Genomic DNA, 23,322 nt, shown 5'->3' with positions numbered 1-23,322 from the left:
AACAAAAGTAGAAAGATTCACTCTGAGAGTGTGTGGTACTTACCATGGGCCAGGGTTAAATAAAATAACCAGGGTTAGATTAAATAAAAAGATGGAAGGTGAATGTAATAACATCATCTCTCCACATCCAATTGGTAGAAATGTCCTTTCCCCATTATTACTGCTTTACAAAATACCAAGGCCTTTTACATGACCAACAAGTGAGAATCTGTTTGAGCTATGAAGAAACATACTAGCATGGCATGTTTTGGGCCTGTTTCTTTGTCTCCTGAGGCCAAAGGATTGTCCTTCATGTGTTCTTTCCATTCCTGTGTTCCAACTCCAACTCCTGTTCAGAATCATTTCCTCCCACCTGAAGGAATGGTATCAGGTATCTAACACAGGTAACGCAGGTATCCTCCATCCATTATTGGCCTCTGTGCTCACTGTACAATAGAAATACGGGTTTCCACATACTTGTAGATGAACTAATGTATCTACAATGAAATTGCTTCATCTGTATCCTTCTCTTTCCCATGAAACAATGCTGAAAGACAAATAAACTCTGTAAGACACAGAAGAGCATGCCTTGAATAGAGTTTTGCTTTTTAGTTTTAATAGAATCCTGCAGTAAAAGTTGGGTGGGAGAATATTCCTTCAGAAACTTTCAAACACACTGTAATCTGCCCCAACCAATGCCTTTACTCAAATGTGTATGCTAAATCGGTATTAGCTCTTAGTTTTTAGCAACAAAAGCTTGGCTTTTACCTATAATTTCTTAAAATGCTATAGGCATACCCAATGAAAGGAAGGTGATGTCAGAGCATTTATTCAAACAATAGTATCAACAAGAAAGTGATGATGGGAATGGAGAAGGGTTAATTTTGATTTACACAGATGTGGAGGAGGCACAGTTCAGGAGACCAACCAAACAGAGTTAGGGGCAACAACACACAGACACTGTAGTGCTGAAGGTGCTCCCTCAATACGAGGTGGCTGGGGTGGTAACATGGGTCCTGTAAGCCTGGTTGCACTGTGCTCAGATTAGGTAGGAGCCTTGGCCAGGGAGAAGATGAGCAGGGGGCTCTTCTCAAGGCTCAGGAAGTCTCAGATGGAGACTTACCACTGAAGAACCAGAAGGCATCCAGGCCTAAGCTGGCCTCCAATGTATCTCTTGACTTTATGCATTTTAAGTTAACCTGCTTGTTAATGGGAAACTCATAGTTACTGGCCATTTAATTCTTGCTTAGTAAAGACTGCTGTGAAAATAGGAGGAAATCTGGTAAAAAGAAATTAAAGCCAATTTTTGGCTACTCCACACATTTGAGAAAAGGTTTTCTGATAACAAGCTGGACTGAAAACCGACACCCATGTTCACTTGTATGAATCACTCAGAGGCCATAATTCCCATGTGTGTTTTTTAATTCCTTGACAAATAATTACATTTTTCTTTATCATCATTTTGACTTGTATGATAAGTAATTTTACTATATTTTTATTTATTATATTTATTTACTTTACATCCAAATTGTAGCCCCTCCCCCATCTCCTCCTGGTCCTACCCTCCCTCTTCCCTCATCACCCTTCCTTAGTCCACTGAAAGAGGAAGTTGCCCTCCCCTACCATTTGACCCTAGCCTATCAAGTCTTATCAAGACTGCCTAGGTCCTCATCTTCTGTGGCCTGGCAAGGCCATCCCGCCAGGCATGGTAAAGTGACAAAAGAGCAGGCAACCAACTTCATGTCAGAGACAACCCCTGCTCTCATTACTAGGGAACCCACTTGGAGACTGTGCTGCCTACCGGCTACATCTGAGCAAGGGGTCTAGGTCCTCTCCATGCATGGTCCTTGGTTGATGCATCAGTCTCTGCAGAATCCCCTGAGCCCAGATTTTTTGGCTTTGTTGGTCTCATTGTGGAATTCTTGTTTCCTTTGGGTCCTTCTGTCCCCCACTTCTTCAGTAAGACTCCCTGTGCTCTGTCCAAAGTTTGGCTGTGAGTCTTAGCATCTGGTTCGATCCCCTGCTGGGTGGAGTCTTTCAGAGGACATCTGTGGTAGACTCTACCATTTCTGGTGTCTATCCTGTTTGCCCTCTGATTGAGAATTAAGCATCCTCCTAAGAGTCCTCCTTGTTATTTAGCTTCTTTAGATATGTGAATTTTAGTTTGGTTATCCTATATTATATGGCTAATATCTGCTTATAAGTGAGTATATACATGGGTGTCGTTTTGGTTCTGGGCTGCCTCACTCAGGATGATCTTTTATAGTTCCCACCATTTGCTTCCAAATTTCATGATTTCCTTGTTTTTAAATACTGAGTAATATTCCATTGTGTAAATGTACCACAATTTCTGTATCCATTCTTCAGCTGAGGGACATCTGGAATGTTTCCAGATTCTGGCTATTACAAATAAAGCTGCTATGAACATAGTTGAGCAAATGTCCTTATTGAATGGTAGAGCATCTTTTGGGTATATCCCCAGGAGTGGTATAGCTGGATCTTGAGGTAGCACTATTCCCAAGTTTCTAATAAAGCACCAGATTGATTTCCAAAGTAGTTGTTCAAGTTTTCACTGCCACCAGCAATGGAAGAGGGTTCCCCTTTCTCTACATCCTCTCTAGCATGTGTCACTTGAGTTTTTTGATCTTAGCCATTCTGATGGGTGTAAGATGGAATCTCAGAGTAGTTTTTATTTGCATTTCCCTGATGACTAAGGATGTTGAACATTTCTTTAAGTGTTCTCTGCCATTTTGATATTCCTCTACTGAGAATTCTGTTTAGCTCCTTACCCCATTTTTTAATTGAATTATTTGGTTTGTTGGTGTTTAATTTTTTTGGTTCTTTATATATTCTGGATATTAGCCCTCGGTCAGATACAGGGTTGGTGAAGATCCTTTCCCAGTCTGTAAGCTGCCGTTTTGTTCTGATGACCATGTCCTTTACTTTACAGAAACTTTCTAGTTTCATGAGGTCCCATTTATTGATTGTTGATCTAAGAGCCTGTGCCGTTGGTGTTCTGTTCAGGAAGTTGTTTCCTGTCCCAATGAATTCAAGGCTCTTCCCCATTCTTTCTTCTAACAGATTTAGTGTGTCTAACAGATTTAGTGGTTTTATGTTGAGATCTCTGATCTGCTTGGACTTTAGTGCAGAGTGATAAATATGGATCTATTTGTATTTTTCTACACGCAGACATCCAGTTAGACAAGCACCATGTGTAGAAAACGCTACCTTTTTTTTTTTTTTTTTTTTTTTTTTTTTTGGCTTTTGCTTCTTCATCACAAATCAGGTTGTCAAAATTCAGGTGTTACATAGGTGTGTGGGTTTACTTCTGTGTCATCAATTCAATTCCATTGCTCCACTCTTTCTGTGCCAGTACCATGCCACTTTTATTACTGTTGCTCTATAGTACACCTTGAGATCAAGGATGGAGATACCTCAAAAAATCTTTTATTGTACAGGATGGTTTTAGCTATTCTGGGTTCCTTTCTATCCATATGAAGTTAAGAATTGTTCTTTCCAGGTCTGTAGAATTGTGTTGGTGTTTTGGTGGGAACTGCATTAAATCTGTAGATTGCTTTTGGTAAGATGGCCATTTTTACTATGTTAATCCTGCCAAGCCATGAGCATGGGAGATCTTTCCATCTTCTGATATCTTCTTCAATTTCTTTTTTCAGAGACTTAAAGGTTTCTTTCAAAACAGCCTTTCACTTTCTTGGTTAGAGTCACACCAAGGTACTCTATGATATTAGTGGCTATTTTTAAGGGTGTTGTTTTCCTAATTTTTTTCTTAGCCTGTTTGTTTTTTTGTATACAGGAGGGCTACTGGTGTTTGTTTGTTTGTTTGTTTGTTTGTTTGTTTGTTTGTTTTTTAGTTAATTTTGTATCCAGCCACACTGCTGAAGGTGTTTATCAGCTATAGGGGTTCCTTGGTATAATTTTTAGGGTCACTCATGTATACTATCATATCATCTGCAAATAGTGATATTTTGACTTTTTTCTTTTGGAGTTGTATTCCCTGATCTCTTTTAGTTGTCTTATTTGCTCTAGCTAGGACTTCAAGTACTACATTGAAGACATACAGAGAGAGTGGACTGCCTTGTCTCTGATTTCCGTGTGATTGATTTAAGTTTCTCTCTACTTAGTTTGATGTTGGCTATAGTCTTGCTGTATATTGCCTTTATTGTGTTTAGATATAGGCCTTCTATCCCTGATGTCTCCATGACTTTAAACATGAACTGGTGTTGGATTTTGTCAAATGCTTTTTAAGCATCTAATCAGATGATCATGTGATTTTTTTTTCTTTCAGTTTGATTATATGGTGGATTATATTGATGGATTTCCCTATATTGAGCCATCCCTGCATGCCTGGGATAAAGCCTGCTTGATCATAGTGGATGATAATTTTTATGTGTTCTTGGTTTCAGGTTGCAAGTATTTTATTGGGTTTTTTTTGTGTGTGTGTGTCAAAGTTCATAAGGGAAATTAGTCTGAAATTCTTTTTCTTTGTTAGGCCTTTGTGTGGTTTAGTTATCAAGGTGACGGTGGCCTCATATAATGAGATTGGTAATGTTCGTGACTTTTCTATTTTATGGAATAGTTTGAAGAGTATTGGCATTAGCTCTTCTTTGAAGGTCTGGTAGAATTCTGTTCTGAAACCATCCGGCCCTTTACTCTCAGGTAATGTCTATCTTTGTGGCTGAGGTGTGTTTCTTGTATGTAGCAGAATATTGGGTCCTGTTTATGCATCCCTTTCTTAGTTGTTATCTTTTTATTGGAGAGTGGAGTCCATTGATGTTGAAAGATATTACTGACCAGTGACTGTTAGTTCCTTTTATTTTGATGCTGGTTGAGGTAGTCTATTTCTGTGCTAGTTTACTTTTGGTTTTGCTGTAGTGAAGTTATTTATATCCTGTGTTTGGGGGGGTATGATTAACTTCTTTGGGTGGGAGTTTTCCTATTAGTATCTTCTGTAGAGCTGGGTTTGTGCATAGATATTTAAATTTGGTTCTGTCAAGGAATATCCTGCTTTTTCCATCTATGGTGATTGATAGTTTTGTTGGGTATAGTAGTCTAGACTAGCATCTGTGGTCTCTTAGGGTTTACCAGACATCTGCTTAGGACCTTCTGGCTTTTATGGTCTCTGCTGAGAATACAGGTGTGAATTTGTCAGGTGATAGGTTTGCCATTATATGTTACTTAGCCTTTTTCCCTTGTAGTTTTTAATATTTTTTTCTTTGTTGTCTACATTTAGTGTTTTGATTATTATGTGGCTGGAGGATTTTCTTTTCTGGTCTAATCTATTTGGTATTCTTTAGGCTTCTTGTATGCCTACAGGCATCTCTTTCTTAAAATTGGGAAATTTTTCTTCTATGATTTTGTTGAAAAAATTTTTCTGGTCCTTAGAGCTGGAAATTTTCTCTTTCTTCTATCCCTGTTAGTCTTTGGTTTCTTCTTTTCATATTACCCTTGATTTCTTGGATTTCTGTGTCAGGAAATTTTTGGATAGATTTCTTCCATTGTGTCTTCTACACTTGAGATTCTTTTCTCCATTTCTTGTATTCTGTTGTTGGTGCTTACCTCTGTATTTCCTGTTTTCTTCCCGAAGTTCTCCCTCTCCAGAATTTCTTCAGTTTGTGCTTTCTTTAATGTTTCCATTTCCATATTCAGATCTTAAGCCATTTTTTTATTTCCTTCACCTGTTTGTTTGTATTTTCCTCCCTTTCATTCAATTCCTATGCCTGTTTGTTTGAACTTTTCTTTATTTCTTTCAATTATTTAACTATTTCCTCTCTAAAGGCCTCGATCTTTTTTGACTGAATCTTGCTGTATTTCTTTGTGGATTTTACTCATTTTCTCTGTTATCATCTTCATAAGCGTAGATGTTTCAGTTGTGCATGGGCATCCGGGTCTGCTTGCCTTTGGATAATGCGGGATGCCCTGCTGCTTTGGCTTTGCTGGTTGTTTTCATGCTGACCTGCAGCCATTGGTGGTTGCTGGCAGTGGATATTGGACCCTGTTTCGCACAGGAGTTCTCAGGGAGGCAGGAGGAGCCCTGGGTAGGAAGGATGTTCCTAAAGGAGCCCTTTTCAGACTGGTGGGTGGTTCTCAGGGAATTGCCTGTGGGTCTCCTCAGATGTTTGATCCTGAGGAGCAAGCGGATTCTTCAGGAGCTCAGGGATCTTCCTTTCGAAGACGGAAATCCAGGAGTCAGCTTGCCCTGCCACCGGCTTTCTAGCTCTGAGGTTCAAGCACTGTGCTTGCTTGGAATCGCCTTTTTAGAGAACCTGTGAGCACAGAGGTCTCTCTGGTCTCCTTAGGGAGATGGGTTGAGCCTTGAAGCAGTGTCTGGGTTGTTTCTGTGAGTACTGAGCATCGGGAGGCCCAAGGTTGGAGCCGCTTGCCAGGGATTGTGAGAGTGGGCCCAAAGTTTGGGATCACGGGCACCCCTGGTACTAGAAGGTATCCTTTCCAGAGATGGTGACAGTGGGTGCCAGAGTTTGGAACTTGGAGCTACTGGTACCGGGCAGTGTCTGCGGGAAGGTGAGAGTGGGCCCTGAGTTTGGAGCTGCACCCTCACCCCTGCCCCCACCCCTTGTACCAGAAGGTACTGCTCTATAGATCAGTGAGAGTGGGTGCTCAAGATTGGTGAGGCAAAGTACAGGTGCCAGAAGCTGTCCACAGGATGGTGAGAGAGGCACCCAGGTTTGGAGCCTCACCCCCGGTACCAGAAGGGATCCACTCCATGGACAGAGAGAGTGAGCCCTAAGGTCAGAGCTTGGTACCTTGGTTCCCCTGGTGCCAGGAAGGTATCCACAGAAGGGGGTGGGGGACGCCTTGGGCAGTGACCTAGGGCTGTGGCTGTGCCCAGCAGGAATCTGAGAGTTTTTTCTAGTAGTGGCCAGGTGGCCTGAAGATGGACACTCGAGTTTCCCTGTGAAACACGGACGTCAAGGTTTTAGGGCCCACAGGAAGGCCTGCCAGTCACTCTGCTCTCACTGCTGAGCTGCTGTTCAGATACCCTGCATGGTCAGAGCTGTCATCTTGGATCTACCCCCATATGTGCTCGCTTTTATTCACCTGATAAAATTGTCATCTCAGAGGCTTTATCTGCTAACCTAGGCCTAATCCTGGACGCTTCTAGATTCCATATAATCTTATCCAAGCCTAGGATATTTTCAGCTTCTGAGACTGCTGAATAAGTTCACCCTTTCTAGTTCTTCTGAATTATTGATGGCTAATTTAACTCAGCTATTTTGGCTCAAACTCCTCTCCAAGCAGAGTGATGCAAACTGTATTCTCTCTCTGCCTCCAACTGAATTGCTCTGCTTGGCCTTGTACTTACTTCAGCAATAAGTTCTAATCTTCCGGCTCCTCCTCAATTTCTACTTCATTCTGTCTTCACCTGTGTTTAGCTTATTCTCTTCAACCTGTCTCTAAACTCTACCAGTAAAACCTGCCTCTGGATTTCACAAACTGAACTGCCATGAACTCAGCTCCACTGCATTGCCTCTCAACTCACTGACTCAACTTAACTGACTACACAAAACAGATCAGAACGCAAGAGATCTGTGTGCCTCCATCTCCGCAGTTCTGAGATTAAAGGTGTGAACCACCATTTCTTGTCCTAAGCTTTTCTTTACCTGAAACTTGTTCTATACCAGACTGGCCTTGAGCTCAGAAATCTGCTTGGCTCTGTCTCCTGAGATTAAAGGTGTGTTTGTGTTCCAGCCAGATCCTACAGCCCTGAAAAGTCTTCGGATGTGATCTCTTGCCAGAGCAGTCATGTTCTGAATTAAAATTCCGATACACATGAAGCTCCAGCCTCTTCTGATACAGCTTTCTGAATTCCTTAGATCTGGAGAAAAATAAATGAATCAAAAGACAAAAATAAAATAAGGGACCAACTTTCTCCTCACCCCATTAGCCATATTGTTGGGGGAAGAGAGAGAAGAGAGCCACAGTGAAAAGCCACTATGCACTCTGTGAAGATGTTGATGCTGCCTTCAGTAAGGGAGGGCACAGTAGGCTTCCAGAGGCTGCAAGCGCCTGGAGTTGGCAACACACTTCCCAGCAACTGTGTCCAGCCATTTTCAGCCTGGGCTGCTGGACACATAACCCCACAGTGCTTATAAAACTAAGCCCAAGACTGTTTCACTATAGGAAGGACCTTCACATTCAAACTGACATGCTCTAATTAGGTTGGATTTTTTTTTTTTTTTTTAATTTTAGGTTCATAGGTTTCAGCAACTTAGGGGATGAGTGTTGTGATAAAAGAGTAAAAGTTACTTAACAATGACTGAAGGTTAAATTCTGGCAGTTCATACAGATTGCTGTGGTCCAGGCATTTAAGGGAAAATATCACTTACTCCAAACAGGTACTCTCAAAATGTCTTCTTGTTTTTCAGTCTCTTTTTCAAAAGCCCACCTTCGATATTGGAGACTTGGCTTAACTTTTATTAACTTAGCTGAACCTGGAAATGCTTCTCTTTATGCAATATCATTGTGGTTCTAGAAATGAGTACAACTCCCTCTGTCACCTGACAGATTCTCTTCTGTGGTAAACTGTCAACTTCAGTGTAACTGGTCCTTGCTCCTTCCTAAAAAAAGTGACAGCAGGAATCCTTGGGTCTTTTCTTCGGTAATACACTTACATCCATTGGGTTTGTGAGAGTTTTTTCAAGGATATACACTATGATTCTCTTCCTTTGTGTCAAAAGCGTGTTCATTGTATGTGTGTGGTTGCATGTGCATTGTGAGTATATGGGTGAGCTCGTGTATGTGTATTTGGATGTAGGCGATCCCATGTCTCTACCCATTGAGTTGCCATGCCTGCTTTCTTGGCTGGCATTTGTGTAAGTTCTGAGAATCTGAATTCCTATCCTCATGTTTAAATACCAACTACTTTAACCACGGAGCCATCTCCCTGGCCCCATCAAATTCAAGGAGCAGTGTTGACGAGGGGACAGAGAAATGTAAGAGCCAGAAATAGTGGATGTCTTCAGCAAAACAATATTTTCAGGATGTGACAGGGCCATTGCACATATGAACTCACAGTGGCAGGAAATGCACACACACAACCTACATAGTAGCAAGCCAACCACAATCCCAGTATGGATGGAGAAGGGCTTCGTGAAGTCCCACCACTAGCTAGGAAGCTATTGGAAGTTGATGGCTGCTGGGAGAAGGACAGCAATCGTTGTTCAGACGTGTGGATTCAAAAAAGCTACCCATGTTCCTACAAATGACCCTGTACCCATTGCACATAAAGGCAGCTCAAAGTGGATCCAGACATCTTTTGAAGATGCATGTCATCATTGCAGGGTCCATCTGGAGAAAAACAAAGTCAAACCTTCCTGAGGGTTCATAGACACCTCCATGTTTAAGTTTGAAATCAACATAATGGCCGGCCCTGCTTTTGGCAGAATCCTTACAGAAAGCTTACCAAGAGCAAAGGGGAGAGGTGATTTCTGCTTACCTTCTCACTCCTTTTGGCTGTGGAACTTCTGTTTTGTGTTTCTGGCACAAAGCCTTAAGGTCATTTCCTCTATGTGTTATTGGATGTATTTTGCCTTATTGTTGGTTTTTCCTTAAAGTTAATAAGAGCTATGAGCAGTGATGTATTATTCATCCTGTGTGCACAAACCATGCATTTATCTAGCGTTTCTTTCATTTGCAAGAGCATGCACTCGACAGCGCATGCTGAGCGGATCATTCGAGGGGCAGCCAGCAAAGGAAAGGTCGATCCTCAGCGTGCAGCATCACATCCGCCAGGAGCGCAGGTAAATACTCCAGGAAGATGAACTCCAAAGACACCCAGAAAAGGACTTTACAAGTATCTCAGTACAAAGCCCAGGCCTCTACCCTTGTTGGCAAGCAAGCATGGTGAGGACCTGGGTTCTAGCTGCTGGTGGTAACAATAAAGAAATTCCCTATCTGATTCAAAGATTTTAAAAATCTTTACTTCAAAGATTCTTTTCTTGATAGCCAAAGTCTCACTTTTAAGATCAGAAAGAACAAAAATCTGAAATCTTGTTAGGTGGGATCAAAGACTTGTGGATAGACATAAGCTTTTGCTTTACAAAGAAATGAGTCATTTCTGATATATCAGGAAAATCAATCTTTTACTCATGATTATTAATTACAACTTAAAACTCCACGTCCTAGGATGTTTTGACAAGTTGACTGTGCTTGCTCTAGGTCACTAAGACATGGATCCAACAGCCAGAGGATCAGCAGAGGCAAATCTCTTGAAACCTTAACTCAAGATGTGAGTTCTTAAGCCAAGCTTTGGATTTTGGAAACTTGATTAGAAATGTGTATTTAAATGATTGCTTAGACAGTTCTTATGCCTGAGTTTTTCTATCATCATTAAATGTTTTCCTATTAGAGGGAGTCAGGAAATTCAGAAAGCAAATTACATGGCCAGGTACCAGAAATAGACCATGAAATACAGAAATGCAAAAATATAGACATCCGATGCATAGCACATGCCTCAGTTCAAAAGACTAACACGAAATTCAAAGAACAGCTGGCTGTGAGTCCCTGGCCCCTCCTGATATATGAACAGCACAGCCACACCTAAGGTGCAGTAGCACTGCAGAAGAGGGGACAGAAAGACTGTAAGAGACAGAGGACCAGGCTATCTTCTGTGTCCTCTGTTAGGACAGGGAAACTGCACCAGTGAAATCTCACCAAGGAGGTAGCATAAACAAGAACTGAACCACAATACCAGTTGACATGCCAATGTGGATGAGGGAAATCTCAGAAAGCCACACCTCTAGATGAGGAGTCTATAGACAATTAACATCTGCTGAGAGAGGGAGAGTCTGGAATAACTACTTACCCAATGCCAAGGGGTGAGCCCTAAAACAGAGACATCCACGTAACACCAAATGGGCTCTGCGGGTTATATTTATATAAGCTAGTCTGTTATTTCATGGCTTTTTGTTGGGGGATTGAGACCATTATTACTGAGAGCTACTAATGAGTAGTGCTTATTGACTCCTGGTTCTTCGCTTTGAATACCCTAACAGAAATGCACAGTCTGCTTGCGAGTCCAGTAAGAACATGATTTTGGAGATGTGTGTTAGAACAACCCATGAAGGGACTGATGTAGCCCAGATGGACTAAAACTCACTATGTAGCCAAGGATTACCTTGAGCTTCTGAATCTCTGGCAGTGTACTGCCATGCTGAATTTTGCATTTCTGGGGTTGGAATCTGGGGCTTTTTGCATGCTAAGAAAGAACCCCAATACCGGAGCTACTCAAAACTATACATCCCCAAACATTCTTATTTATTCTAACTTAATTTTTTAAAATCTTCTTCTGGCTGTTCTCAGCAGTATGATAGGTGCTGGCACATCCTGAAATTTCAATAAGTATATTTTATAGGGAAAATTAAGTTATCTACATACTCATGGCTTTTAAACTATGTGCATATGAAATGTTTTATATATATATATATATAAAGTGTATAGATATCATATGTGTCATAGTCTGCATATAGTGTGCAGTGTGCATATTTTTAAAGTCAATTTTAATTTAATTTTAAAAACAGTCTTTTAGGTCTTTAAAAGTCCTCCACTGTACGTATACCTTTTATTTCTAGCATTCGAATACAGTGCGATACAGAAATGCACAAAGAGAAGACAGTGAAATAAAAATGATTCAGGAGAAGAAGGAGCAAGCAGAGATGAAAAGGTACTGGCTATGGCTATGTCCACAAACTCTTACTTGGGCGTGTCTCTTTCCCTTGGCCTTTTTCTGATTCCATAAATGTCTCCTTGAAGGAAAGTACAAGAAGAGGAGCTACGAGAGAACCACCCATACTTTGACAAACCCCTCTTCATCGTGGGGCGGGAGCACAGGTTCAGAAACTTCTGCCGTGTGGTGGTTCGAGCACGCTTCAACGCGTAAGTATGGGCCACTTGCTACGCTCGGACCAGGTGTTTGTCCTGAGTCCTGTGAACAGCAAGGAGTTTGTCACAGGAAGATAAAAGGACAGTGTGGTCCTAATGGGGTCACAAAATAAACCATGAGCTAATTACTCACCCTGCTGCTCTTTGCTGTGCCTGATCAGGTGGAAAACAAAGGCTTCAAATGAGTGGCATTTGGAGGAGGCTCCCACTGATAAGGCATGTAACAGCTGTGTGTGTTCAGCACATTGTTGACTTTTGTATGTGCTGGTGTTACTTAGTCTCAATTTTCCTTTGAAAGCCTTAAACAGAAGAAAAACTAATGAGGTTGTGAAGGGTATTGTTGAAAGCTTCTCTCAGACTTCCACTTTCTGATGAAAACCTTTATTCTAGAACAAAGTGCAAAGAAAATGTTATCTGTTGCTTGTATTACTAGTCATTATGAGAAAAAACCATCTAGCCACTATCTGTACCCTGCTCCTGTGGAAGAAGTGGGTAAGAACCTCAGGTTCGATAGCGCTATAGATGCTGCATTTGTGGAGACCTAAGCCAACTATAGTCAATCAATGGATAAAAGGAATTTTTGCCTAGTGTAACTTCAAGTACGTATCACAGGTATTAAGAGTCCTGGTATGGGTCTGGGGAGATAGCTCAGCAAATAGGAACCTCAAGTTGACCTTCAGCATCATGCAGAAAGCTGGGCATGATGGCAAAGGTTGCTGGGCTCACTGGCCAGCAGCCTTGGACTAGTGGGTGATTCTCAGGTCCCGGTGAAAGGTTCTGTGTCACACTACACGGTGGGTGGCTCCTGAAGAATGACATCAGAACTCTGGCTTCCACTTACATAAATATACAAGTGCACCCCCCCCCACATACACATACATACGCACGCTCGCGTGCACACACACACACACACACACATACATGAAAGACCTGGGAAAAATATAAAAATTCTGCACTTTCCTTATGTGATTTTTCTTTCCCTGTACCCTCATTTGGCTACATGAATGTCCTTTGTTAGTAATTAATATCATACAATATCATTATCATTGAATGTTCAACTGTTTCTACAAAAAAAGTCCATATATTGTAGTCATAACCTCCAGTATCTCAAAATGTGGTGATGTTTGGGGACAGGAACGTTAAAGAGCTAGCTAAATTAAAATGAGGTCTTTAAGTTGGTATCAGCCTGGTTTCTCATTCTCTTCTAAGAAGAGGGGGTGTTGTGGCTTATTAATATTTAATATTGATTTATGTTTTAGTTACACAGTGGTTATTCATAAACTGGCTGTATTCCCACATCACTACACAGAGACTGGGATTTACTTAATTAATCTAGAGCACAAGGCTGGGCAATAGTTACTCCATCCTAAACCTCCAAGCCCGCATAATTTTCAGCCATTCAGATTTCCCAAGTTATACTTGCTTTTAGTCATACTTTAGATCCAGTTCATCTCTCCTCATGGTTCCAAGTTCTGTGCTACTGACCTCTCCTCCCCAACTCCCCCCACTCGCTTCTTTCTCCTCCCCTGCAGACCAGGATGTCCCACCCTATTCTCTCCACTGCTCAGCATTGGCTGGTTGTTTCATTGACAATACAAAGAACAAATGGTGGCATGTTTACACAAACTTGAGACAGGTGATGCTTAGAATAAACATCACATTGCAATGTCCGGATTGAAACCACACAGTGGGGTAGAGAAATCAGCATTTGAATGAACAAGGGTAAATTGTATACATTCCACAAGAACATTATACCAACAAGGGAGTTTGGACACAAACCCAAAAAGAGGAAGCCCATGTGAAGATGTGAAGTGGAGCGTCCTGGAATGGATCCTGGCCCCACTGGACTCAGAAGGACGCAACACTACGACATCTTGTTGTTGGACTTCCAGACCCTATAACTACATCACAAAACAGCCTCCCATGCTTACACCATCTTTACAGACAGTTACAGCATCACTATGAAACCAGTGTGAACTGTTCCAACATCACAGAACTAAAGAGCCCTCAAGACTATGTGGTACCCTGTATACTCTCCTGTGTGGTCAGTGGTCAACTTGGGGGAATTAGAGTCACCATGGAAACAAACCTCTGAGCATGCCTCTTTTTAGATGGGTACATTGTAGTAGGAAGATCCACTCTGTGGGAGGCATCATTTGTAAGTTTAAGTCCCAGTCAGAGTAAAAAGGAAAAAGCAAGCAGAGCACCTGCATTCATCATTCTCCGCCTCTTCGCTGGGTGTAATGTGATGAGCTGTCGTAAGCTCTTGCCTCCATGGCTGTCCCGTCATGATGGACTGTACCTTTGAAATGTGCGCCAGAATGAACCTTCCATTTCCTAAGCTGCTGAGGTCGGTTACTTTGTCACAGCAACAAGGAAGTAACTAATGCATACCCATACCAACCAAGGAAGACATTTAGGTCTGTGAAGGTTGACGGTTTTACCCAAGGACAGCAGTTAGTGTGTGACCGACTCCTTCCTGATCACCGTTCATGAATTACCCTGTTGGCTGCCTACAAGTTAACACCTAATTACTAGTTCTCCACCTCATTTAGTGTGGTGTAAGTCTCCTTTTGTCAGCAACACATCTGAATGTGCTGAGGAGACCTTGTGATTGGGAACACACATACAAAGCCTGTTAGGGCCTCACTTAGAGTCACCCACAGGATCCCTAAAACTAAGCCTTAGGAATCACCTTCCATGAAATGCCACATTACTTCTTTCCACAGGACGACAGTGAGGTTGGGAGTGAAGAACTCTTTTTAATTGATGGGGTATCTAACTAAATAATTATGAAGAACATCTTTAACCTAGTAACATGTGCATCTTAAATTAGGGTTTTTAAAGGAGAGCCAAGGTTAAACTTTGTGATAAGTCATGCCAGAAATCCTTGAATGGAGTCTCAAATCCAAAAACAATAACTTGAGAATTCTTTTGATTGTTCTTTTCTCCTGTGTTCTCTGCCTTCCACAGTGATATGCAGTTAGCATATTTCATAATAGTCATTTATAGAAGTTATAAAAAGATGTTCAGATGGAGAGATGCTTGTGATTACTAACACTTCTGCTGTGTTGAAGAATTTTATATGCTGTTCTCTCTTAAAGATCCAAAACAGATCCTGTCACGGGAGCAGTGAAAAATACAAAATACCACCAACTTTAGTAAGTATGACAAGCTCTGTCTTCCCTGTGTATTTGAACTTCAAATATACTATTTTTTTCCTTCATAAAAATACAAAATTTTAGGTTGGGGAGTTATGTAGGGTGGCAATGTAAACACAGAGGCCTGTTTAAACCCCAGCACCCATATTTAAAAAAAATGCCAGATACAGTCTCATGTGCTTACAAGCCTTGAATTGGAGGCCAGATAAAGGTTCAGTGAGAGAGCCAGGTTCAAGAATATGAAGTAGAAAAGAACCCAGCATCCATCTCAGATCTTTCCATGTCTAGGCGTGAGTGCACATACAGCACATACACATGAGCAAACAAGCATGCAACACAAACGCACATCACACACAGACAAATGGAGATGAAGTGTACCACTGCTTTTAGAAATGCCAGCCTTGTTGACAGAGCCACCAAAGCCATCGTCCCTGGCCCTTGCAGACTTGGGCAGAGCACTTGCACCGCTCAGGTTTGCTTGTTCTTTGGCAGTGATTTGCTGGGACTGGTCACCTACCTGGACTGGGTCATGATCACTGTAACCATCTGCTCTTGCATCTCCATGATGTTTGAGTCCCCCTTCCGGAGAGTCATGCACGCACCGACCTTACAGGTACTGTGGAGAAATCTCAGCGCCCAGCTCAGCAGTGACTACTGCCCTGTTTTTGCTGTTTTGTCACAAAGTGCTATTTGCCCATTTCAGATCGCTGAGTATGTGTTTGTGATATTCATGAGCATTGAGCTTAATCTGAAGATTATGGCAGATGGCTTGTTTTTCACTCCAACTGCTGTCATCAGGGACTTTGGTGGCGTCATGGACATATTTATCTATCTTGTAAGTTTTTTTTTCCTGAATATAAAAATGTGGTGTATTTTTTTATATCCCCTGGTGCAAGAGATGAAATATCTGAGGTCTAGTTGTCATAATTAATGTTTTTGGTAAATTATAGTGATCTATTATATGTAATTAAAGGGTATGCACACAAAATCTAAACAAAAAATTTACATAAGTATTATAATAGCCACAGACATAGTTAAATTTAACAGTCACAATAAGATTGCATTAATAAAGAATAAAGCATCAAATTAGTTTGCATCCCATAATTCTTATGGTCTTATAATGCAAAAATATTTGTGTCAAGTAAATACTGTTATTAATTATTGAACCCCTTGTTATCAAATTATTCCCAATCCTGGCTATCACTGGTATCCATTCAAGAGTTCTGTTCAATTAAATTGGGAAATTACAGGAATGGAGTCAGAAACTTCATAAATGCAATGCAGAAAAAAGTTGCAAGTTGCATGTTGATAATCACCAATAAAGTAGTCGTATCCTTGATCAAAAGAACCCTGGTCATGGTGTATGAGTGGGACAAAGTTCAAAGTAATATAAATCTCAAGGTGGATTGGGGGTACAAAGACGCAGAGTGGGTGTCTGCTGCCCTGTGCACCCGAGGCCTTTCTTTGGAGCCCTTTGCAGGCACAGGATGTCCTCACTGTTTAATGTTAGCAGGTGGCATGTGCACCTTCGAGGATCTGTCCCCCATGTAACTCTGCTGAATGGAAGGTCACAACCTGTGAGCAATCAGGAAGTGTGCACAGCAGAAGAGACAGTATAAATTCCAGAGATTCTTTTTACCTCTAGGTGAGCTTGATATTTCTTTGTTGGATGCCTCAAAATGTGCCTGCTGAGTCGGGAGCTCAGCTCCTGATGGTTCTTCGGTGCCTAAGACCTCTGCGGATATTCAAACTGGTGCCCCAAATGAGAAAAGTTGTTCGAGAACTTTTCAGTGGCTTCAAGGAAATTTTTTTGGTATGTGAAGCTGTCATCTGCTTCTTGTTCACAACAATATGTTCCTGTGGTGTCACTGACATGGGGAGGTGCGGATAAAGTGAGGCCTGCAAGCGAGTCTTCACAGTTCTGTTCATTGCCAGAGGGTTAGAAAGGAGACACGAAAACTCACTCAGAAACTTCACCCACTGATGCTCTGACTTCCTTTATTCTAAAAACACCTGTAAGTACAATGTATCAAACCTAGAAAGCCAGAATACACTCTTTATTCTACATGACCTCAATTTCTACTATGGGATTTGCTTTCCCTATCTAAACATTAATGATAAGAATGAATGAGATTGAGAAAGAGTGCATTTGAGTTCTGTGCCTCCTGTTGAACATGGAAAATAAAATTTGCCCATCCATCTCATAACTGTTAACAAAGAAACATAATACTAACAAATGTGATTCAAGGGGAAGCACAATCTGCTGATGGGCAAGCATCACATTAGTGTTTTCTAAGAACAGGGCTGCTGATCAAGCAAGAAGAGATCCCTTGCTCCTAGTCTGGTTGAAAAAGATCTTTGCCTTCTACAAGAGTGATGACACAATGCTTTTGATTATGGATGAGCCCGGCTTGTGTGTGAGGAGTGACTGACAGAAATTTATTTGCTAGAAACAGTAGTGTTAGCTCAGCTGCAGCTTTAGTTGGTCCAAAAGCATTTGGTGAGTATATTGTGATGTCACCAGAGATGCATGGTTGTTCGTGCTCTTAAAGATGTGTTTAAAAGGCCCCGTTCTTGGCGCAGAGCTGTAACACTGATAGGCCTTGAAATGGAATCTCTGCGTTCAGGGCTCTGCTGAGGAGGCCTCTGAACAGCGTTAGATTGCTTAAGACATCTGCTGAGATTATCTGTCCAGTGTAGTTCTGTGGTTGCTGCAGATATAACCTTTTATCTTTCCTCTGCTGAGACAAAGACAGTAGCCAGCAGAGGGAGCCCAAGACAATTAATAGATTGAATCATGCTGTACAAGGTAGCCCATGATGCTCACAAGAAAGCAAAGCCACTATCTCTAATTTAGGTTCAGTTAGGAAAGAAGTAATTCTGTTTCGGGAAAATGAAGTACAACTGAATGATTTTAACATCTCCCTTGTTATTTTTTTTTAAATAAAAAATAATACTATTTTTTAATCATATAAAAATGGCTTATTTCATTCTCATGAGAGCCAGAATTTCATTTAAAAATTTTCTCCTTTTGAAATTTCAGGAAGACAAATGAATGACCCATGGTAGAGAAGTTAGAAGATATCACTGAAAAGAAAAAAATAAAAACTAATCAAACAAACATACACACACAAAAACAAAAACCCATTATTTTATACAATACGATTTAAATACAAAATATTAAACCTAATACTTAGTGTTCACCAAGAGATTTACTTATTCACTAATTTCTTTCAGGTCTCCATTCTGCTGCTGACGTTAATGCTTGTTTTTGCAAGCTTTGGAGTTCAGCTCTTTGCTGGAAAACTAGCCAAGTGCAATGATCCCAATATTATCAGAAGGGTAAGATCTTCCCAACTGTTTTGAATTCTAACCAAGGTAGTTTTCCCTTTCCTTGGAATGCACTGACCAGTGGCTGCCTGGAACCCTCTTAAAAATTTTAAGAACTCTCTTCCCACAAGTTGCTTTTTGTGGCAGCCATGCAGTCTATCTCTTTCTGGTAGAAGGTCTGTGAGATCCTAAACACATTTCAGAGGCTCCTCCTCCTTCCTGTCCCAGCATCAATTACAGCTCCTCTTCTGACAATGGGTGTGTGTACCCAGAATTTAAGGATGAGAACTGAGATCTTCAGAAACTCCTCCTTCTCTCTGGTCATGTAAGATTCACCAGAAAATGACACTCAGCCCATCCAAGACACCTCCAACTCTGAGATACCCACATCCCTTTTATTCCTTTTCCACTCTTGGCATCCTCTCCATGAGACAATCAGTGCATGCAAGTTCACTTCTACTACCTAGTGGTGTCCCCTTTATGACAACCTACAAGGTCTCCAACAAAGATCTGACTTTTCATAACATCAATAGGTCATTGTTTTCTCTTTCTTCAGTCAGTGCCAATAGGCAGAAAGTAGCTGTAACAGCCTCCTAGCCTGGTATCATTACATAATAACATGTAGGTATTGCATTGTGGATAATCTACACAGCTCTTCTCTAGAAGACCAAAGTAGTTCTTGAGTTCCTTCTATCCTGTGGATCTGCCCTTCACTAGGTCTTCACTTAGATGGCAGATAAGAGCAGGCTGCCATTTCTTTCATAAAGGACTTTGGTCCCCTATCACTTCATCCCATATACCAAGGAAAGAGCATGCCTTGCCATGCATGAAGGAAGGCAGGGAAATGTGGTCTCTTGTGTTCTAATAGAAAATAAAGGGACACTCGCTCCCTTTAGGGAGCTATATAAACATCCCTATATAACGGGATGTTAGCTCACCTCTTCTGTCTTCCCATGTCCCTTTCTCTTGAGGTTCTTTTTAATTTTACAGATATATCAATAAAGCAAGCCAAAACCGAGAGTGTGCAAACTAGCAAAATTATTTTCTCTCGCATCCAAATAAAATGATGTTTTCTTTCCATTAGGCCCAATAGGACTAACCTTTGGCATTATACGTTTTTAGCAAATTTGGTGATATGGCTTTTATGTGATAAAAACTTTAAGTTTTCTAAGTATTATCAAGCATGAGAGGAGCCTTTCCAGGCAAAATGTGTTACAAAGTATGCTGACATATGAAGACTTCAGCTGTTGAGAGGGAGAGAGACAGTCCAGAACCTTCCATGAACCTGGGAGGACATTACAAGGACCATGGTATGAAGGTCATGATGTACCATATCATCAAACGAAAAAATTAATAAAGAGCTGATGCGTTTGTCCACAGACTTGTGTAAGGATCAAGAGTTATTTTAGACTCACACTGAACAGAAGCCAGAAAGATAATAACAACATTTCAAGTTGAAGCTTTGTAGGAATCCTGGGTGAATCACTGTCCTAATGGTGGCCTCAGAGGGTCACTGTGTTCTTCTCTGTAGTCATACCCAGCCTGGCTGAGGAGGGGGAGGGGGAGCGTGGGGAGCAATCTGTAGGTGAGCAAACACAGAGAAGATGCCTTTGTCCTCTTGGTGGGAGCAGCAAGGTCTGTGGTCAAGCTCAAGGATACAGCCATTGTCCAGGGCAGCAGCATCTGGAAGGAGGAGTGGAGCTGACATCTTGAGAAGTGCTCTCTTCTTACATCTTCACGGATTCTAAAGTGAGCGACCAAATCCAAGAACATTGTGTGGGCAAAGGGAACATCACTTCTGTCTTGGAATTTCAGTCTATCTTTTTAAAAACTTTACTCAGTTTTTCTTTTTACATTTCATTTTGTTATTGCTAGTGTGTGTGTGTGTGTGAGAGAGAGAGAGAGAGAGAGAGAGAGGGGAAGAAAGAGAGAGATGGTGGTACACATATGCCATGGCTTGGCATGGAGGTCAGAGGACAGCTCTTGAGAGTCAGTTCTTTCCTCACACAGTGAAGACCAGTGACAGAACTCGGGTTTTCAGCCAAGTGTATTTCTATCCTGGGCCATCTTACCAGCCCATCTTTCTAAAGGGCAAAGGGAAACTGGATATACCAATATTTGGACTGTATATCTCATTTAAAGGGGGTTAAAGGGAATGAAGCATGGGTTGTTCAGGCTTTGGCTCCTAACTGGAGAGCATGTTATTTTCTCATATATATGTAAACACGTCCTCCTCTGCTCCTGCTCTGGGAATGACAGCAGATGTCTTCAGATCAGTACAGAAGGAGGTAGAACCTAGAGTTTAGTCACCCAAGATTTGTAGACAAAATCTGAGGAAAGCTTTGGACAAGGAGTTTCTAAATCTTGGCTATATCTAAGTCCTTGTGACAGGTAAAATAAAACAGGACTGGAAAGCCAAGTGTGATTTTATAGCACTTTCTGTCTGATCAGAATGTGTACCATGTTCAAGTGGCCATAATATAAAGCCAGTAGTTACAGAGCAAGTGAGCAGTGGAAGTCACGTGCCATTATTTTTCAGTGAGGGAAACTGTGCTTCCAACTGGGAGCAAACACACCAGAAGGTTTGGGAGGTGGGGAAGATTGAAGCCAAGAGGAGAAGTGGAATGAGGAAAGACGCCAAGCCTGCCCAGAGGTCACTGAACAGAGGCAATCAAGCAGGAGCGTGAGGCTTAGGGCCGTCACATAACATTCCCACTGCAGCCGTAATGGGTAGGTCTGCCCAGTCTTTCCTTCACAGTCTGTTTCCTTGTGTTGAACACTTTTCACACGCAGAATCTAAAGGAAGACTAAACCAGCTTCCCTATGCCAAATGCCCACACTAATCTCAGTAGTAAATCTCATTTCCTTTCCGTGTTAATGAAACTAAAACCTAAGGCCAGAAATTTAAGTTAGAAATTCACGGGTGCAGATTGACAGACAGCAATGATGGACAGGAAAAGTCTGCTTGAAAGGTTTGGAAGAGGAAGCAGGCACCCCTCAGTCCTCACGGCGTACGCAGTGCTGTTTCTAGGACTGTTTTTGTTACCTATGTGGTATGGATGAAGAAAGCAAGTACAAATTAAATGATTTGTGGAAGATGCAGCACACACACACTCCCATGTGCACATGGGCCATGCGCACACACACACACACACACACACACACACACGCTCACTAACCCTCACATCTAGTCACGCTAGAAAAGGAGCTCAAAGACCAAAGTAATGACTGCACCAGTGCCTGACTTGGAGAAGCAGTGAGTCTGGGGCACCCACAGGAGTGTGGGTGAGGGGTTACTCACAAGGAGCAGGATGACACAGAGGCAACCACAGCACCACAAAGCCCACCTCAACAAAAATGCAGGGAAATTACAACCCTGGAGCTCTCTCTCTCTGTGCAGCTTGCAGGCAGCTCAACAGTCTGAGAAATCTCTCATCGTTAACCCCGACATAGTTTACTCATTCTGTACTGCAGGGGATGGCCTTTCATTCGTCTCCTGAGTCTCATGGGACACCTCCTTCTCAAGGGAACGGTCAGTTTGGAGGAAACTGCCATGTAACGGGTCACCCATGTAATATGTAGGAACACTGTGGTTCACTAGAGGCATCCTGGCCCCACATGCTGTGCTTTTAGCTATGCTACCAAGGTGTCCTGTGTGATGAAAGATGGACTCAGAAAGACAAAACTAGAAGGGGCAGTGAGGCCAAATGCATTGTGGGGCCTCTATATAATATTCTACAATACAGCCCTTAAAAATAATGATGTAGATGAATAGATACGATTATGAAAAGATCACTTCAGTATATTTTTAGCTGAAAAGAATGAAAAGATAAAAACTATGACCCATGTATGCATAGGAAAAAGACTAGAATATACAGCAGAAACTCAGCTGTCTGTGTCTCTTGGAAATTCAGGTAAAATTTTCTTCCTATTATTTTTCATACTTTTGTCGTTGGGTCAAAAGTAGTTCTCTTTATTTTAAAGAATTTCACTGACAGTCTAGAAAAAAAGTGATGTTATTAACTAACTGAGATAAAAATAGAGATGTAGGAAATGGCTTGGTGAAGCGCTTGCGGTGTACAATGAGGGCCTGTGTTCAAACCCTCTCACTTACACGCTAGACACAGAAAACCTGCACTGATAATCCCAGTGCAGGGGAGGCAGAACTAAGAGGATGCCTAGAGCCTCGGGCTTAGCAGAGTTCTTTGTTCTATGAGAGTTTATATCTCAAAACTTAAAAATAAGGGTTGAAGACAACACCAGATGTCACTCTACGGTCTTTACACGTAGAGACAGCATACAGACAATGGAGAATGGTCCTCAAGGAAGAAGGGAAACTGAGACAATTCCAAAGTTGTGCTGTGGAGGGGAATGTCATACTCACCCGTGGACAGAAATGGAGAGCCATGAAGAGATGTGTTTTAGAGTTGAATGATGATGAAAAATTTTACCAAACTCAGGTTTGGTCTCAAAATATAACCCTAGCATAAAACAGCCAAGGGAAAAGAGTCAGAAAATGAAGCAGAACTTCTTAAACCCTCTTAGCCACTTCTTTATTGAGTCGTGATCAAATGCTCCATACTGAACCTCCTGGAGTGTGCCTTTGAATGGTTCTCGACATGTTGATCGCTCTACAAGCAGAGAGTGCGGTCACTTACAGCACTACAGAGAAACTTCCTGTCCATCCGACTGGCCCAGCCCTTTACCCTGACTGCACATGCAGTCTGGATGAGCACTATTTCCGCAGTAGTTTCCTGCTCCGGGCCTTCATGTGAAAGGGAGCGAATAACGCACTGGCTGTCCTTTTTGATCTAGCATGTCTGTGTTTACACTGGCCGTGCACATTCGCCGCTTACAGGCACTCCATCACCTTCTGCGGCCGGTCTGCTGTAGGAATGAGCACACTGCAATTCATTCTGTGTGTCCAGCCATG

The 23,322-nt window shown here is 41.8% G+C and overlaps 1 protein-coding gene across 1 annotated transcript in view; it reads left to right on the top strand.

Moving 5' to 3' along the window:
- The window catches only part of Nalcn (sodium leak channel, non-selective), a 273,950-nt gene that overhangs the window by 207,211 nt on the left and 43,417 nt on the right, over positions 1-23,322 (top strand). The window contains exons 21-29 of the mRNA XM_055609597.1: positions 9,657-9,758; positions 10,177-10,246; positions 11,589-11,680; positions 11,770-11,892; positions 15,003-15,059; positions 15,552-15,672; positions 15,763-15,894; positions 16,705-16,872; positions 18,297-18,401. Of these exons, the coding sequence (XP_055465572.1) occupies positions 9,657-9,758; positions 10,177-10,246; positions 11,589-11,680; positions 11,770-11,892; positions 15,003-15,059; positions 15,552-15,672; positions 15,763-15,894; positions 16,705-16,872; positions 18,297-18,401 (970 nt within the window). The remainder of the gene's footprint in view (positions 1-9,656; positions 9,759-10,176; positions 10,247-11,588; positions 11,681-11,769; positions 11,893-15,002; positions 15,060-15,551; positions 15,673-15,762; positions 15,895-16,704; positions 16,873-18,296; positions 18,402-23,322) is intronic.

This window comes from Psammomys obesus, unplaced genomic scaffold, assembly GCF_907164565.1.
Source record: "Psammomys obesus unplaced genomic scaffold, mPsaObe1.curated_primary_1811, whole genome shotgun sequence".
Classification (NCBI taxonomy): domain Eukaryota; kingdom Metazoa; phylum Chordata; class Mammalia; order Rodentia; family Muridae; genus Psammomys; species Psammomys obesus.
This window is presented reverse-complemented; position numbering and strand designations above follow the sequence as displayed.